Source organism: Anomaloglossus baeobatrachus, chromosome 1 (genome assembly GCF_048569485.1).
Source record: "Anomaloglossus baeobatrachus isolate aAnoBae1 chromosome 1, aAnoBae1.hap1, whole genome shotgun sequence".
Taxonomy (NCBI): Eukaryota; Metazoa; Chordata; class Amphibia; order Anura; family Aromobatidae; genus Anomaloglossus; species Anomaloglossus baeobatrachus.
In genome coordinates, this window is record NC_134353.1 from 364,602,414 (window position 1) to 364,620,846 (window position 18,433).

General features: G+C 47.2%; 1 protein-coding gene across 1 annotated transcript in view; it reads right to left on the reverse strand.

Annotated features, from left to right (window-relative positions):
• Positions 1-12,485: 12,485 nt before the first annotated feature.
• The window catches only part of TEX15 (testis expressed 15, meiosis and synapsis associated), a 226,792-nt gene continuing 220,844 nt past the window's right edge, over positions 12,486-18,433 (reverse strand). Inside the window, exon 11 of the mRNA XM_075352463.1 lies at positions 12,486-15,059. Coding sequence (XP_075208578.1) covers positions 15,049-15,059 — 11 coding nt within the window. The 3' untranslated portion in view covers positions 12,486-15,048. The remainder of the gene's footprint in view (positions 15,060-18,433) is intronic.

Here is an 18,433-nt window from a genome sequence, read left to right on the forward strand (position 1 = left end):
AGATGAGGAATGGTAGCGGAACCCGGCTACTCTACCCTAATGTAAATAGTCTAAATATAGAGTAAATTTAAAAATGTTTAGTATTTTCCATGCTTTTAATTCTACTATTTTCCATGCTAAAGATAGTCATGTAAGACATGTTGATATAGAGTGTTGATAAGAAGAATGTTGATTTTATTTTAATTACCTGGATTCATGACCTGATTGACGACCAATGATAAGTTTTATTGAAAATGGACCTTTGGCTACAGGACTGGTGGTAGCCAGCACGAACTGGTGCTATTGTAAATGGTTATTTCCCATTCATAGCCACGGACTGCATCCCCACCTACAGGAGAAGACACAGGTGGAGGAGAGACCTGGGAGACATATGGCCCAGGTCTGGCCACCAACAGGAGCGGTGGCTTGCCTCCTTTTGGAACTTTGGGGGTGGGATGAAGGATTGGGAAAGCGAAACGTTGGGTTCAAGTGCCTCCCCTGCGTGGGATGGATAGATATGTTTTTCTTATTAAAATGTTCACTTTTTGCAGATAAAAATAAACACTCTGGGTGCACTGTAGCTCGGGGACGAGCTACGTTTAACCAAGGGGGAATGTGACGCCCCTGGACTAGCCCAGGGTGTCACAGGGAACTGCACTATTCTCTATCCTTGGTGCAGGGCCCACCCTCCTTGGTTCCGGGGTCCGCAACAGTGATTCTGTACTAACAGAACAAATCCTAGTCACCCAAACACTACACTTGTCAGGCACACCAGGGGCGTGGTTCCAGCTGGGAAAGGAACCGCCCACCTATGAGTCAGACAGGCTGGTGGGAGGAGTCAGTTAGACAGTTGGTAGTAACTGAAAAAGAGAGAGGACCTGGGGATTAAGAGCTCCCTGAGGAGAGCCTGGCTGGGTCGCAGACAGTGGCCTGTACTTGACGGCTCAGAGATTAGCGGCGTCAGCACAGCGGAGGGATAGGACTTTCCACACAGAGCAGTCACAGAAAATCCCACGTGCCAGCTGCTAAGAGCAGGTCCCAATTAAAAAGAGGGACGGGACCTGAAGGTTTCAAGCCAACGGGGCCAGGGACACACACAGTATACAGTGTATGGAGGAAGGCTCCAGTCCACCACAGAATCACTGAAAGGGACCACCGCACGTGCAGTCACCGAGTGCAGCAGTACCAAGAGACTTTGTTTACCTCAGAGTCTGTGTCCACTGAATGTGTCATCACACCTGAGTGAGTACCCTGGCTCCCCAGCGCCCTGCCGGCCCTATATCAATATAGGCTGTTCCTACCTATTCCCTACCCTGAGTCCCGGGGCCCCTACCTGCAGAGGGAATCACCACCAGGCTGCCCCAACACCATCAGCCCCGGCACTCCCATACAGCAGCGGCGGTATTCCTTATTACCGCACACCGCAGGTGGCGTCACAAATATTCTCCCCCGTAAAAAACCTTTTTGTTTTTCATCAAAGTGTCTGCCGAGCAGTCCGACTGCTGCTAGGGCGTCACATAAACATGATCCTGCGTTTTTTGGTCATATATGCTTTTTGTGCTCCATTGTGTTCCCACTGATGAACTTTAACAAAGGGACCTTGCTGAGAATTCAGTGATTCAGTAAATTTTGCATATTTACTTTTGTTGTACTAAGTATACAGTTTATTAGACTAAATCAATGGACTGCTCACTATTAGTCCTGTTGGATATTGAATATTTTTCTGCCTATGCAGTTGCTACTTATCCAATTTTTGAGACGTCTCTTCTATGCTAATCCTGTCTGGTGTCTTGCACAAGAGTTCCCTGATGTAGTGGGTGGAGGATCGTGTGGTCCTAAGCGAATTTTGATCATCAGGAGTTGGCATATATTAGAGATTTGCTGGCTGCACCCAGTGATCTATCCTATCCTTTGGTGTTTTAATTAGCAGGGCCTCTCTTTGCTCAAGTCTATTCCTAACCAACTGTGTATTGTTTATTTCTTATATCATAGTCAATATATGTTGGGGGCTTTAACTATCTCTTTGGGTTGCTCTGAGGTAAGTTAGGATTCCTTTTTTCATCTTTGAGGCTAGCTAGTTTCTTAGGCAGTGATGAGGTGCCTAGGTAGAGTAGGCATGCTCTACTGCTATTTCTAGTTGTGTTTACATAGTCAGGGGGTTGCCGCCTGTGAGTTACCAACCGCTCTTGTGCTCTTTTTTTCTGGGTTTTCCAGGTTTTTCCTCCTGGACTTTTTGGGGTAGTGGATCTTAGTTCTTGGGTTGCCACGATCTCTGGATAAGGGATGGTGTTTTCCCTTGAATGGGATATCTACGGGAATGTCAGCTGTCTCCTGACCATAACAATGAAGGAAGCAAGCGTTTCAAACTTACTCATTCACTTCCAGGGCCACTCATTACCTTCATTACATATGCACTGCTTTCCCCGCACACCGGCCGTGCTGGCGTCTGTGATTGTGTAAAGAAAAACTAATTGTGGTCCCCTCAAATTTTGATACCCAGCCATGATAAAGCCCGACAGCTGAGGGCTGGTATCCTCAGGTTGGGGAGACCCATGCTTATTGGGACACCCCCCAGCCTAAAAATAGCAGCCTGCAGCCGCCCAGAATTGTCACATCCATTAGATGTGACAGTCCCAGAACTTTACCCGGCCGATTGCTCTGGTGCATTTGGCCAAGGGATGCAAATTTGGTGATGAAATGTTTACACCATATTCATGCACCCAACCTCATTGCAAAAAAAAATGCATGAGGTATGATGCGGTAGTGATGCATTTTTTTTTTTGTCAAGAGGTGTAGATTGGTTGCAGGAATATGTAAAATGTTTAGCACTAACTACATCTTTTGGCAAAAAAAATGCGGTTTTCTGCCAGGAGATGAAGGTCTCACCTGTGGTTTGATTATTTCACCCAGCTGCGGCATGGTCATGTCAGGGGTTAACTCCTCCTTGCTTCACTTTGGTTTCCGGGACACTATATCTTGGTGCTGCACCTCCGGTTCAGTGCCAGTAAAAGTTTATGCTCTGCAGCGTGTGTTACTGGCTCTGGTAAGTTACCTGATCTGTCTTGCCTCCAGCTACCTTGTTTTGACCCGTACTCTCCTTCTTCGTCCGTCTCTCACGGTCCCTGCTCCTGTCTACTGTGTACCCTTCCCTGTCTGTCTGATCCCCGTCCAAACCTGTTTGTCCTCCTCCCTTGTTTGTACTTGAACTTACCAGCATCTGACCTGTATCCTCGTTCCTAAAGGCCACGTCTCACTAAGCGGCATCGCTAGCGACATCGCTGCTGAGTCACGGTTTTTGTGACGCAACAGCGATCTTGCTAGTGATGTCGCTGTGTGTGACATCCAGCAACGACCTGGCCCCTGCTGTGAGGTCGCCAGTCGTTGCTGAATGTCCTGGACCATTTTTTGGTCATTGCTCTGCCGCTGTGAAGCACACATCGCTATGTTTGGCAGCGAGAGAGCAACGATCTGAATGTGCAGGGAGCAGGCTTCTGCGGACGCTGGTAACCAAGGTACACATCTGGTAACCAAGCAAAGCGCTTTGCTTGGTTACCCAATGTTTACCTTGGTTACCAGTGTCCGCAGCTTCTAGAATCCGGCTCCCTTCACACGTAGCCAAGGTACACATCGGGTAACTATAAGCAAAGCGCTTTGCTTAGTAACCCAATGTGTACTATGGTTACCAAGCACAGCGTCGCTGGTGGCTGATCTCTGTGGAGATCTGCCTGATTGACAGCTCACCAGAGACCATGTAGCAACGCTCCTATGATCCCTGCCAGGTCAGATCGACGCTAAGTGTGATGGTACCTTAATTTTGGCTCCGTCTCTCTCCTCTGTTGCATAGATGACTTCCAGGCTTCCGACTCTCGGTTATCACCTGAGCATGATTTGATTATCCCTGTGCTAGTGACGAGACCTCCTGCTGCTGACCTGGATTACTGACTACTTTACTGTCTTTTGCTGGTTTGCCTGCTAACTGCACTCTGAAGCTACACTGTTTGTAGCTTCAGCGTCTCCCTTAGTACAGTGTGACATCACCTGAGGTAAGATCACTGACTTTACTGAGGTCAACTGAAGTCAGGTTACCTACGGTCGCAGGTGGTGGACCGCGGGAACCTCCAGCTGTGACCGCAAATAATCTGAGTGATGTCACCACTGATCGCACGGCTCAGTCTCTGCCTGAACCTCACAGCGAGAGGTCATGTTCCATGATCACGCTCTGTGACTTCATATATGAGAGCCGCAGAATTCTGGCGGAAAAACTGACCTTGTGAGAGAAGGTCTGGACGGTCTGGGAGATGCCACTGCACCTCTACGGACAGATGGAGCAGGTCTGGGTACCAAGCTCGCCTGGGCCAGTCTGGAGCAATGAGGATGACCCGACGGCCCTCCATTCTGATCTTGCGCAGGACTCTGGGCAAGAGAGCTAGAGGGGGAAACACGTAAGACAGACGAAACTGGGACCAATCTTGGACCAGCGCATCCGCTGCAAAGGCCTGAGGATCGTGGGAGCGAAGATCCACTTCCGGAGTGCCCCACTTGCGGCAGATTGACCAAAACACTGCCGGATGCAGCCAGGCGGCTGCGTGTCCCGCCCTGGTGGTTGATGTAGGCAACCGCTGTCGCGTTGTCTGACTGGACTCGAATGTGCTTGCCCGCCAACAGGTGGTGAAAGGCTAAGAGAGCTAGAAGCACAGCTCCGATTTCCAGCACATTGATCGAGAGGGCTGATTCGGACGGAGTCCAAGTGCCCTGCACTCTGTGGTGGAGATATACTGCTCCCCAGCCGGATAGACTGGAATCCGTGGTGAGGATCACCCAGGACGGGGCCAGGAAGAAGCGTCCCTGAGACAGAGAGAGGGGCCGAAGCCACCACTGAAGGGAGCCCCTGGTCTGTGGCGACAGAGCCACTAGCCTGTGCAAGGAGGAAGTCCGCTTGTCCCAACAGCGGAGAATGTCCAGCTGCAGAGGACGCAGATGGAACTGGGCAAAGGGAACCGCTTCTATTGACGCCACCATCTGACCCAGCACCTGCATTAGGTGCCTGATGGAATGACGGCGGGGCCTCAGCAAAGAGCGCACCGCCAGTGGAGGGACTGCTGTTTGACTAAGGGCAGCTTCACAAGTGCCGGCAGAGTCTCGAATTGCATCCCTAGGTACGTGAGCTTCTGGGTCGGAGTCAGACTGGACTTGGGCAGAATGACAAGCCACCCGAATTGAACTAGAGTGGCGAGAGTGAGCGAGACACTCCGCTGACAGTCTGCACTGGATGAAGCCTTGACTAAAAGGTCGTCCAGGAAAAGGGATCTGCCAACCCCTGGGGGTGCAGAACCGCAACCACTGCTGCCATGTCCTTGGTGAATACTCGAGGGGCCGTGGCTAACCCGAAGGGGAGAGCCACGAATTGGAAATGTTCCTCTCCGATTGCAAAACGTAGCCAACACTGGTGTGAAACTGCAATTGGCACATGCAGATAGGCATCTTTGATGTCGATGGATGCTAGGAAATCTCCTTGGGTCATTGAGGCAATGACTGATCGCAGAGACTCCATGTGAAAATGCCGCACCTGAACATGCTTGATAAGAAGCTTGAGATCCAGGATGGGCCGGAAGGAACCGTCCTTTTTGGGGACTAGGAAGAGATTTGAGTAGAAACCTCTGAACCGTTCCCGGGCGGGAACCGGTACAATTACTCCGTTGGCCTGCAAGGATGCCACGGCCTGTGAGAAGGCGGCGGCCTTGGAGCAGGGGGGAGTTGACAGAAAAAATCTGTTTGGCGGGCTGGAAGAGAATTCTATCCTGTAGCCGTGGGAGATGATATCCCGCACCCACTGATCGGAGACGTGTTGAAACCACACGTCGCCAAAGTGGGAGAGCCTGCCACCGACCAAGGACGTTGCTGGCGCGGCCAGATAGTCAAGAGGAGGCTGCCTTAGAGGCAGCAGCTCCTGCAGTCTTCTGAGGACGCGCTTTGTGCGCCAGTTTGGACAAGGCCGAGGGCTTAGAGGAACGAAAAGAACGAAACCTCGACTGGTTCCTGCCCTGGACAGGTTTCCTGGTTTTAGTTTGTGGCATGGAAGTACTCTTCCCGCCAGTAGCTTCCTTAATAATTTCATCCAGTTGTTCACCGAACAGCCTGGACCCAGCAAATGGGAGCCCAGCAAGTTACTTCTTTGAAGAAGCGTCTGCCTTCCACTCTCGAAGCCACAAGATCCTGCGGATAGCGAGAGAATTAGCCGAAGCCACCGCAGTGCGGTGAGAAGCCTCCAGCATGGCAGACATGGCATAGGATGAAAAGGCTGAAGCCTGGAAGTTAAGGCAACCATTTCGGGCATAGAGTCCCTGGTGAGGGAATGCATCTCCTCTAGAGAAGCAGAGATGGCTTTGAGAGCCCACACTGCTGCAAAAGATGGGGAAAATGAGGCCCCTGCCGCCTCATATACAGATTTGGCCAGACGGTCAACCTGGCGGTCAGTGGAATCCTTAAGTGAGGTGCCATCACTACTGATACAACTGTCCGGGCTGAGAGTCTAGACACCGGAGGGTCTACCTTTGGTGAATGAGCCCACTCCTTGACCACCTCTGGTGGAAACGGAAAACGGTCATCAGAACCACGCTTTGGGAAGCGTCTGTCAGGACAGGCCCTAGGCTTGGTCACAGTGGCCTGAAAACTGGAGTGGTTAAAGAACACACTCCTTGTTCTCTTAGGCAAGGTAAACGGGTGCTTTTCTGCCAGAGAGGGATGCTCCTCTGATACAGGCGGATTGAGGTCCAGTACAGAATTAATGGACGCAATCAAAGCACTAACATCTGCGTCACTTTCGGACAGATCAATGGGGCACATGGAGGTAGCGTCCGAGCCCCCAGTAAAGGCATCCTCTTCGTCCTGCGAGTCAGCTTGTGAATCAGAGCCGCGGGACGAGGAAGGAGAAGGGACCCTGCGTCTCCTTTTAGGAGGACGGGGTCTGAGACCAGATGAAGAATCCTCTGTGAGCTCTGCTGAGCGAGCCGTAGCAGCAGAGGCGCCCTGAGAAGGGGGCTGATGCATGCTCAGCAGAGTCTGGGACAGCTGTCCCATGGAGTCGGCAAAAGACTGGGAGATAGACTTAGAGAAGGATTCTACCCAAGCCGGGGGTTCAGCCAACGGAGCCGGAGCTGCCGGAGGGACCACTGGGGATGAGACTCCAGGCTGAGGCACCACCATGTTAGAGCAGGCATCACAATGTGGATATGTGCTCGGTACAGGCAGTACGAGCCTACATGCAGTGCATATTGAGTACAGCCTTGCAGCCTTGCTCTCGTGTGAGACATGCTGCTGAAGTGGGGGCTCTGAGCCAGAATAACCCCCAAAGAGTATATAAGCAGGTCCACAACCGGAGGTTGTGGCTAACCAGACCGTTTGACATTGGGACGTCTCTGTGCCCTCCACCAGATCCCACAGCCCGGACCCCCAGAGAGATGCTGCAGCCAGCGCCGATCGCTGTGCAGACATGGCATAAGAACGCTGATAAAATGGCGCCGGAGCGAGGAGAGGGGGCGGGGCCTACTCTAAGAGCGGGATCCGGAGGGCCAAGGAGATGTACAGGGGAGGGAATATTTCCTCAGAGAGGAGTGTCCCTCCCCTGTGCCGAACGGCCGCTGGGCGGAGCCGCACTGTCCCTCTGCATGATTGACATGCAGGGGCAGTAAAATCGAAACTAGGCCTCAGGCGAAGCCGGGGCCTAAATTTAACTATGCGGCCGGCGAGCAGGCACCATCGGCGCAGTTCTCAGGTGAAAAAACAGAGAACCGGCCGGAAATGTCAGAATAGATACACAGCCCACTCTCCCCAACAATAAAGTACAAGGGACCCCCCGAAAATAACGTCTCAGATACTTAGCTTGTGAGACGCAGGGTTTCAAGTCCCTGGGGATGAGTGCTCCATCCGGCAGGATCCTGAAGGGCTGCGGATGGAGACCGGTCTCCTGCAAGGCAGGGAGAACCGTGCTGGCTCCCACTTCAAGCCAGAGCCCGAGGGATGGTGAAGGAGCGCAGCATGTAAGGCTCCAGCCCTGAAATCAACCTTAACAACACCGCCGACACAGTGGGGTGAGAAGGGACATGCCGGGAGTCCAGGCTTGGACCCGCTTTTCTTCAAACTCTTTCCAAAAATCAGAATCAGATGAGAATGCATGTGTGGATGTGTGCCTCCTGAACACAAAGCATTGAACTGGCTATATTTGGTTATCCAGGGGGTGTATATGCTCAGAGGGAGGAGCTACACTTTTTAGTGTAGTACTTTGTGTGTCCTCCGGAGGCAGAAGCTATACACCCAATGTCTGGGTCTCCCATAGGAACGATAAAGAAAAAGGATTTTTCGGTGTTCATGTTTATTTACTTTCACTGACAGATTAGTGATGAGGGGTTTCTAATAGACGGCTGCCATGACTAATCTAGGACTTAGTGGCAACTATGGGCTGCCATTAACTCCTTATTAGGCTGGAGTCACACTTGCGATTAACTCGCATGAGTGCAATGCGAGAAAATCTCGCATTGCACTCGGACCAATGTTAATCAATGAGACATCTACGATCTGCTATTTTATTCTCAGCTCAAATCGGACTGAGAAAAAAATCACAGCATGCTGCGATTTGTAGAGTTTCTCGCGAGAGTCTCTCCAATGCAAGTCTATGGGTGCATGAAAAAAAAACGGATGCCACTTGGACGGCACACACCATCCTAGTGACATGCGTTTTTCTAAATACATTTATCGCATGTTGCAGAGAACACTGGAAATGAGTGAGGTCTGTCAATGTCGTTCAATCTCTATCTCTGTCAGTCGGTCTCTCCCTCTCGGTCTCTATTCTCTCTCTGTTGGTCTCTCCCACCCCCTCTCTCATACTCACCGATCACCAGTGCGGCGCTGCACGGCTGTCACAAAGCTCCAGCGGCTTTTCCTCATTTGAAAAAGCCGACCGCTCATTATTCCATCACATATTCACTGCTTTCCCTGCCCACCGGCGCCTATGATTGGTTGCAGTCAGACACACCCCCACGATGAGTGACAGCTGTCTCACTGCAACCAATCACAGCTGCCAGTGGGCGTGTCTATATCGTGCAGTAAAAACAAATTTTTTTTTAAAAAAAAAAAAACAGCGTGCGGTCCCAATTTTGACACCAGCCAGGGTAAAGCCATACGGCTGGAGGCTGGTATTGTCAGGATGGGGAGCCCCACCTTATGGGGAGCCCCCCACCCTAAAAATATCAGCCAGCAGCCGCCCGGAATTGTCGCATCCATTAGATGCGACTTTCTCAGGACTGTACCCGGCTCATCCTGAATTGCCCTGGTGCGGTGGCAATCGAGGTAATAAGGAGTTAATGGCAGCAGCCCATAGCTGCTACTAAGTCCTAGGTTAATCATGGCAGACGTCTCCCCGAGATACCTTCCATTATTAACCTGTATGTAAAAGAAAATAAACACATACACCCAAAAATCCTTTATTTGAAATAAATGACAAAAAAACCAGCCTCTTTCACCACTTTATTTAAGTCCCCAAATACCCCTCCAGGTCCGACATAATACACAGAGGTCCCACAATGCTTTCAGCTCTGCTAGATCGGAAGCTGACAGAGAGCGGACACAGAACACGACCGGTCTCTGTGAGGTCCCCGCAGCAACTGAAGTGAGTCGCGCTATCAACAATGACGTCACTCAGGTTACCCGCGGCCACAGATCTCAGGTGGAGGACTTCAGCTGTGGCCGCGGGTAACCCCAGTGATCACGCAGATCACTTCTGTCACTCAAGGGAAAATCAGGCCACGACACACAGACAGAGCCGCAGGATGACAATGAAGTCGGGTGAAGTTCATCCGAGTTCCTTCTGATCGCGCGGGTCTGTCTGTGTCTGCTGTCAGCGGGCATGTAGCAGAGCTGAATGGCAGATGACATAGCTGCTGAGAATAAAAACGGATCACATATGGATCGCACACGGACTACAATCTAGAGAAAAATCACAGAATCGCATTTCAGTTGCATTGCACATGGATCAACACTTGGACAGAGCTCATGCTACTTTCTAGCATGAGAATCGGTCCGATTTTCCAATCGCAAGTGTGACTCCAGCCTTACCCCGATTGCCACCACACCAGCGCAATTGGGATGAGCCGGGTAAAGTCCCGGGACTGTCTCATCTAATGCATGCGGCAATTCCGGGCGGCTGCTGGCTGATATTTTTAGGCTGGGGGGCTCCCAATAACATGGGTCTCACCATCCTGAGAATACCAGCCCACAGCTGTATGGCTTTAAATTGGCTGGGTAGCAAAATTGAGGGGGACCGCACGGTGTTTTTTTTTTAAATTATTTATTTAACTGTACGATATAGACCCGCTCATTGGCAGCTATGATTGGTTGCAGTCAGACAGCTGTCACTCAGCGTGGGAGCAAGTCTGACTCCAACCAATCATAGGGGCCGGTGGGCAGGGGAAGCAGTGAATATGAAATGAGCCTAATAAGCAGCCAGCACTTTCAGAAGCAGGAGAGGCCACAGGAGCAGTGTGACAGCAGCGCCGGTGATCGGTGAGTATGAAGCGAAAAGAAACAGAAAGAGAGAGAGGGAGAAAAGTTGGTGACCTGCGTTTTTGTTGACAAGAATGGATCCAAAACGCAACAAAAACGTGGTGCAAACGCACAGCTAGCATTTTGATTGCGTTTTGGAGACACCTCATTCATTTCAATGGTTGACAAAACATGACCAAAACACAACATGAACATGCTGCTTTTTTTGATAAATTTTTGACAAAGAAAAAAAAAAAATGCAACGTGTGCATGGAAATTCTGATTTCTCATAGACTTTGCTGGGGATGCAAAAGCATGCAGTTTGTCAATGACACAGTGCAGTTTAAAACGCGACCAAAATGCAAGAATAAACGCAACGTGCGCCTATAGCATAAATTTATGGGTTGCATGTCTCCAGAAGCTCAAGCTGGGCACAATGTATGGGCACTACAATGGCATATTTGCAAATTTCACTCTGCAATGTCAACTGCATGTATGTTTCTGAAAACCACTTATGGAGTCAAAATCATCACTTCACTTATAGATGAATTCCCAGAAAGGTGTAATTTGCAAATTGGACTCATTTGAGTGGGTTTCTGCTGTTTTGGCACTTAGGGGTTCTGAAAATGGAGACTGCAAACTCTTCTAAAAAAGAAATATGCTTTCCAAAAGTCAAATAGCGCTCCTTCCCTCCCAAGTTACAGCCACATATGGGGTATTGCTACGCTGAGGAAAAAAAATGTGTAACACATTTTGGGGCCATTTTACCTCTCTCACCTTGTGAAAATGTAAAATCGGGGTTTATAACATGATTTTAGTGGTAAAAGTGTAATTATTTTTTTATTTTGTGAAACACATGGTGTAAATATGCTCACTGCACCCCTAGATGATTTCAATAAGGGGTGTAGTTTGTAAAAGGCGTGATTTATGTGGGTGTTCTACTTTCCATGCTTCTCAAGGGCTTTGCCAATGTTACATGGCACCTGCAACCAATTCCAGCAAAATCCACACTCCACTATGGCGCTCCTTCCCTTCTCAGCTTTCCACTGTGCCTAAAAAGTAGTTTCTGACCACATATGAGGTACTAGTGTACAAAGGGAAAATGAACAAATGTAGTACATTTTCTCCTATTAGCCTTTTTAACAATTAAATCTTGGGGTTAAGGCAACATTTTAGTGGGAAAAATGTATTTTTTTACACTATAGCCCATTAAGAAAGTCAGTAAAAGTAGTGGACAAACGCTTTAAAGAGACAACCCCCCCTTTTTTTTTACTTTATCCCATTAAGAGAGTGGATAAAAGTAGTGGACTAAGGGTGGCTTTACATGCTACGATATCAGTACCGATATCGCTAGCATGCGACCCGCCCCCATCTTTTGTGCGAAACGGGCATATCGCTGCCCCTCGCGCACAAAATCGCGCACCCGCGTCACACATACTTACCTGCATAGCGACGTCGCTGTGATCGGTGTACCGTCTCCTTTCTAAGGGGGCGGTCCGTTCGGCGTCACAGCGACGTCACTAAGCGTCCGCCCAATGAAAGCGGAGGGGCGGAGATGAGCGGGACGTAACATCCCGCCCACCTCCTTCCTTCTGCATTGTGCCCGGCAGCAGGTAAGGAGGTGCTCCTCGTTCCTACGGGGGTTACACACAGCGATGTGCACTGCCGCAGGAATGACGAACAACAACGGCAAAGCGATAGTATCGATAATTGGGAGCAGACCCCCATGTCAACGAGGAGCGATTTTGGACGTTTTTGCAACGATCCAAAATCGCTCCTTGGAGTCAAACACTACGAGATCGCTACAGGGGCCAGATGTGCATCACAAATTCCGTGACCCCAACGAGATCGCTGTAGCGAAATCGTAGCATGTAATGTATGGCCCGCTTAACCCTTTAAAGAAACCAAGCATTTTGGAAATCAAGAAAATTAAACACTTAGTCAGAAGGCAAATGTTTTATTAAGGCTAACAATACTAATAAAAATACTACACACAATACAATATATTCACTCACTGAGTCATCAGCCCTACATATGAAAGATGATCTGCTAATTGTTATCAAATGTAACTGCCTTTAACAGTGTAACAGCAGCAATTGAATGCAGTCCTTATATTTGTTTTTTATCTACGTTGATACACTATAGAGAAAAGTTTACATTTCAGTCTGTCATAAAATATTGTGCACAAGGCTCCAACTACAAACCTGAATTAAAACTACATGCATGCAAAAGGTATCAATGTAGAAAGTAATGCATATACATGGAACAAATAACGTCATGTCAAATAAATAGTGTAGTGCTTCTGTCAGGCCTTCTGTCTTAAGATCTGAAAAGCAAGATTCAGGTAGAGCATTGAATTTTAGGAGTATACTTTTTTCTGTCTTTTGATCAGAATCCACAAAAGGACCATTGACTTTACTGAGGCAAAGTCACTGTGCTTGGTCTGGCCTCTGTTTTGACAATGTCCACCTTCTTCAGGTGGGCACAAAAATGTGGTCTCCTGAGCTTTTGTTCTCACTTCAAGAAGGTAGGCTTAGCTGAAATGAAGGCCACATAACGCAAAAAAAATTGTCTGCCTTATTAAAGTCAATGGCTCTGTCGGGGGTTCCGCCCAAATCAGTATTTGCGGGCTTCAGACAGAAGCACCAATGGAGCCACTGATGTGTAGCAAAAACACATGGTGAATATATCCTTAGTCTGCCTTTAGTGTCTGGGAACTAATTACTTTGTTGGGTGGGGTAGTAAAAGACAACATACCTTTCTGACTGCAAACAGATTTTCCACCACTGATTCTTTATGTAAAAGGGTTGAAAGTGCCAGAGAAAGGGCTATTAATGATTGCATTATTGCCCACCTAGTCCCACCCTCAGGTACTGGATTACTGTCTGTTTGAAAGTGCAGGAGAGATATAAATCAAGCACATGGTGATTGCAATACCAAGATATAAAACAGACAAAGTCTTGAATTGTACTTCTGGTGCGTTCTAGCCTAATTTACATAAAGATTTAGAACACTTTTCTCAGTGAAGCAAAATCTAACTGCAGCTAGAAAGGTAAGTTTCAGACTGTCTTGTTCTACCCTTCCTAACAATGTACTTAGTTTGTTGACTCGAAAGTTCTTTATAGCTTCCTTTAAAATTCTGAGATATTCAATTAACATAAAAGGACATTGTGTTCCATAGTGATGTAGTGTGGGTTTATGCATAACTCAATACATACTATAACGTAAAGTGTAAACTATGCGTGCTTATTTTCATATGTGATTTTATTGATTTATGGAATAAAAATTATTACTCTTTAAACATTTTTGAGACCGCTCACCTGTCAAAATAAGAACTTGCAGGAAATAAAATCATGAATTCAGTCAGTCACTAAAAGCTACAGATGGTCTGTATTTACACCTAATGTTTCTAATAACAGGGCCTTTGTATGCTGTTTACATGTAGCTTGCTTGAATGACATATGCCTACAAAAAAAGTGCTGAATGACTGACTACTGTCCAAAAGATCTAATGATACATATGTTGCTAATTACAATCAGTAACTTCTAAGAAATTATACTTGGCTTTAAAACGTAAAGATGTTAAGTAACAATGAAGGACATGTTTAAGCAGGAAAGATGGACATGCTTCTTAGACTAGCTAATTTTCCTGACAGAGTATCCAAAAAAGGGAAAATTGCCAACAAAATCCAGTGTATAAATAAAAACTATCCTTTTATTTAATATCCATTGAAATTCAAAGGGCATTGTAGAAAGACATATTTGTTGACATGTTTTGACTGCAAGATCTTAATCATAAGAGAACTCAATGATGTTACGATTAAGACCCTACAGTTGAAAAGCGTCAACAAATATGTCTTACCACAATGACCTTTGAATTTTAACAGATGATGAATAAAAGGATATTTTATTTATACACTGGATTTTGAGGCCAATTTTCACTTTTTTGGATACTCAGCCTGGACAAGCTGATGGGCCGGGCGACATCCCAGTACTAGGTGTTTGTGAAAAGGAGTGAAGTGTTGCGCTAATTTCCCCCTTTTTTCTATTGCTAATTTATCTGACCTTTCAGTTTACAGACCTGCCCATTAGACTGAAAAGAGTGGCCCAACCAACAATAAGATTGTGGAACTTAACATATCATCTGAAAAGAGCTGACAAATGTTCATTCATTTTTAATACAAGACAGTAAAGACATAACAATCATTTTAAAACTGCAAAATCTTTCAGATCTATTAGAGCAATAGTTAAAAAAACACAATGCGATTCATAACAAATCGAAGTGCCCTGAGGAAAACTCTGGTATAAAACATTTAAAAAATATATAAAAATAAGTATTTTGTTTATAAAAAAGAAATACTGGAGAGACATTTCAACTTCAAATGCAAACACATACAAAAAAAGTTTTAGAACAGTAGAGAAACGTGCCACAAACTACAAAAACATACTACTAAACAGTTAACTGAAACAATTTTTCAACTGAAAATGCAGATATGACATCCACGGATAATTGTTCTGTACCGTCTTCTTTATCTTATTACCAAGAACCTGCAAAACAATGAAAATATTAAAATAATTATTAAATAAATAAGTCAAGACCATGTGGTGAATTCATTGTGAAAGGTCAGTTTGTGGCCAAGTTGCCTTTATTTGCCCCAAAACTATCAAAGCGTCACATGATTTTTGGTAAATCTGAAGCATCTTTGTAAGAATTCTGTTTAGAACTAATGTAATAATACTGTATTACCCTGCCTGTTTTATCGAGTGTTTCAGCCACCTACCCAGTCCCGAACTCATGATAAATCAAGTCAGTGAGGAATAAGCTCTTACTGCCGCCGAGCTGATGTTACTGACTTGATTTGTGATGAGGTCAGAGTGCTGGAGATGCAATAGAAACATTGATGTAATAAAACAGGCAGGGAAATGTTTTACCTCACAGAAAGAATCAGCTATTAACTCATGCTGGAATGTCTTTATACTCTTTTACATCTTCCCATGCGAAGATGTGGTATATGCTGACAAGGTTCCTGCATCTTGACACAACCCGCCCAGGTGAGTGTATCCTCTGCTTGTCTCTCTACCCTCATATTGGGTAAGACCCTATTGCGCTTTTTCCCCTCTACACAAATTCTTATATATTATAAACTGTTTCCGGGGCTGCTGCTAAACCACAAAAAGACACTCACAAGCGATCACATGTGGTTGTGACTGACACAACCCGACCAGGTAAGTGTATCCTCTGCTTGTCTCTCTACCCTCATATCGGGTAAGACCCTATTGCGCTTTTTTCCCTCTACAGATTTACATGTTCCTGCATGGTCAGACATGGCCATTACAAAGAACATATCACACTTTTAGGCCTCTGCCACACTCACGTGAAAATCACGCACGTGCCGAGAGACACGTATTTTCCCTGCGTGTTGCGTGCAGGTAAGTACGTGTCTCTGGTACGTGCGGGACACGTGTGTTCTACGTGTGCTATCCGCGATAGCACACGTAGAACCGGTAATTAACATACTCACCTGGTCCTTCCTGATGTCTGCGCTGCTGTCCATGGTGCTGATCCTCAGTCTCCAGCCCTCCAGTCTCCCCGCTGCTGCTTCTACCAGGCAGTGAAGTGAATATTTATTGAAAATAATGAGCGGCGGTCGGCAGCAAGAGGCAGCAGCGGCCTAGACAGGAGGGCTGGAGAAGGTGAGTAAATGTTTGGGGGTTTTTTTCACTGACACGTGTTTTCGCCGGCGCGTGTCACACGGGACCGCATCCACACTACACCCGTGTGGTACGGGTGCGGACCGTGTGACACCCGTGCTGCGGGAGAAAACACTGACATGTCAGCGCTTTGAAAAATGCACACACGTACAAATGCACACGGACACACGTTCCGTGTGGTTTTACGTGTGTGTGCCTGCTACAATAGTGTAGCATTGGTTAACGTGTCTCCGTGCCGCTGGTACGTGTAAAAAATGACAAACACGTACCGGCGGCACGGATGTGTGTCACAGGCCTTAACCACAGCAACTTTTTTTTAACACATCCAAATTTGGAACTTATTATTATTCCAAAATCTATTGATTAAAATGTACCCCTTACCCTTGTACCTTCTGCTGGAGTTTGCCTATTTTTTATCAATTCACAGTTCATAAGGCTGGGACTACAAGGGGACCAAAAGCTATTCTCAGACAAGTCATGGAATCAAAAACGTCTGTGCGACTTGTCTGAAATTTGCTTACACTAAACTATTTTAGAGCTGTAAAGTCACATTAAGCAACTCACAGTCACATCCACTTTGCATTGAAGTTTAGGTTAAGATCTCATGATGAGTTTTTGAAGCTGCATAAAAGAAGGAGCATCTTATAATTCCAGCAAAGTGGTTGATATTTATAAAAATGTCAAGTCCACTGTGGGGTTTTTTTAGGCAGTGTAAACTGACCTGCTGTGCGTTTCAAATCCGCCACATGATCATTTCTTTTGTGGGTACGCAGAGTTCTAGATGCAGATTTTCTCCATACATATGCCTTAGTTGTGGAAAATCCACAGATCAAAAACAATGCATTTTTAGTGTGTTTGTGCTGCGGACACACACTAGAAATGTCTGCTCCTCTGTTTCCTTACCTGTGTACCAGATTCTACTTCGCAAAGAAAGCAATGATGATAGCCCTGGCCGCAGTTGAGCAATTTGGTTTGCGTTGTCCAGCCAGATTTCACTTCTGAGATGTTGTAAGGTCTAATAAAAATGCCCTAAATGCTGGGCTGAGAATGACAAGCTCAGAAATGAAGACTGGATGCCATGAGGACCAGAATGGATACCATTCCAGTACATCGCAAGTCTGCTCATCTCTAGTCCTGGCCTAATGTCTTTACTGTCTACAACAGGGGTCTCAAACTCGGCTGGGTGTATGGGCCGCACAGAGGAAAAAAAATAATAGTAATGTTTCCCATTCTTGTCCCCTTGTAGTAATGTCCCTATCCTACAGTAATGTGCCCACCTTGTCCCCATCCTGTAGTAATGCCCCCATCCTATAGTACTGTGCCCACCTTGTCCCCATCCTATAGTACTGTGCCCACCTTGTCCCCATCCTGTAGTAATGCCCCCATCCTATAGTACTGTGCCCACCTTGTCCCCATCCTATAGTACTGTGCCCACCTTGTCCCCATCCCATAGTAATGTCCCCAGCCTTGTCCGCATTCTATAGTCATGTGCCCATCCTAGTCCCCATCCTATAGTACTGTGCCCACCTTGTCCCCATCCTACAGTAATCTCCCCAGCCTTGTCCCCATCCTATAGTAATGTGCCCATCCTAGTCCCTATCCTACAGTAATGTCCCCATCTTATAGTCATGTCCCCAGCCTTGTCCCCATCCTATAGTAATGTGCCCATCCTAGTCCCTATCCTATAGTAATGTCCCCATACTATAGTAATAATGTCCCCATCCAATAGTATTGTGCCCATCCTTGTAATGTCCCAATCCTATAGTAATGTCCCCATCCTTATCCCCATCTCATAGTAATGTGCGCACTTTGTCCCCATCCTGTAGTAATGGGTCAGCAGCTCCCCTCACCTTCCACAGATGCCGGAGTGAAGCTGAGGAGGCGGTCTCCGGCCCTAGATCCGCAGTGATTGGACAGATCGGTCACAAGGCCGGTCTCTCCAATCAGAGCTGGGGGCGGGTGAAACACAGGTCACCCAGCTCCAGTCAATGATCAGTGCTATAGCTGCACTGATCTTGGCTGGATTTCAATGTTTCAGCGATTTTCAATGGCTGAAACATTAGTGGCTGTGATTGGCTGACGAATGCCGCTCAGCCAATCACAGCCTTCGTAGGTCCGGGGAGGAGACACCACCCCTCCTGAGGTCCCCTCCTCCCCGAATCTAAGGTATTTGCAGCGATCGCAGCCACCGGGGCTGCGATTTCGCCATG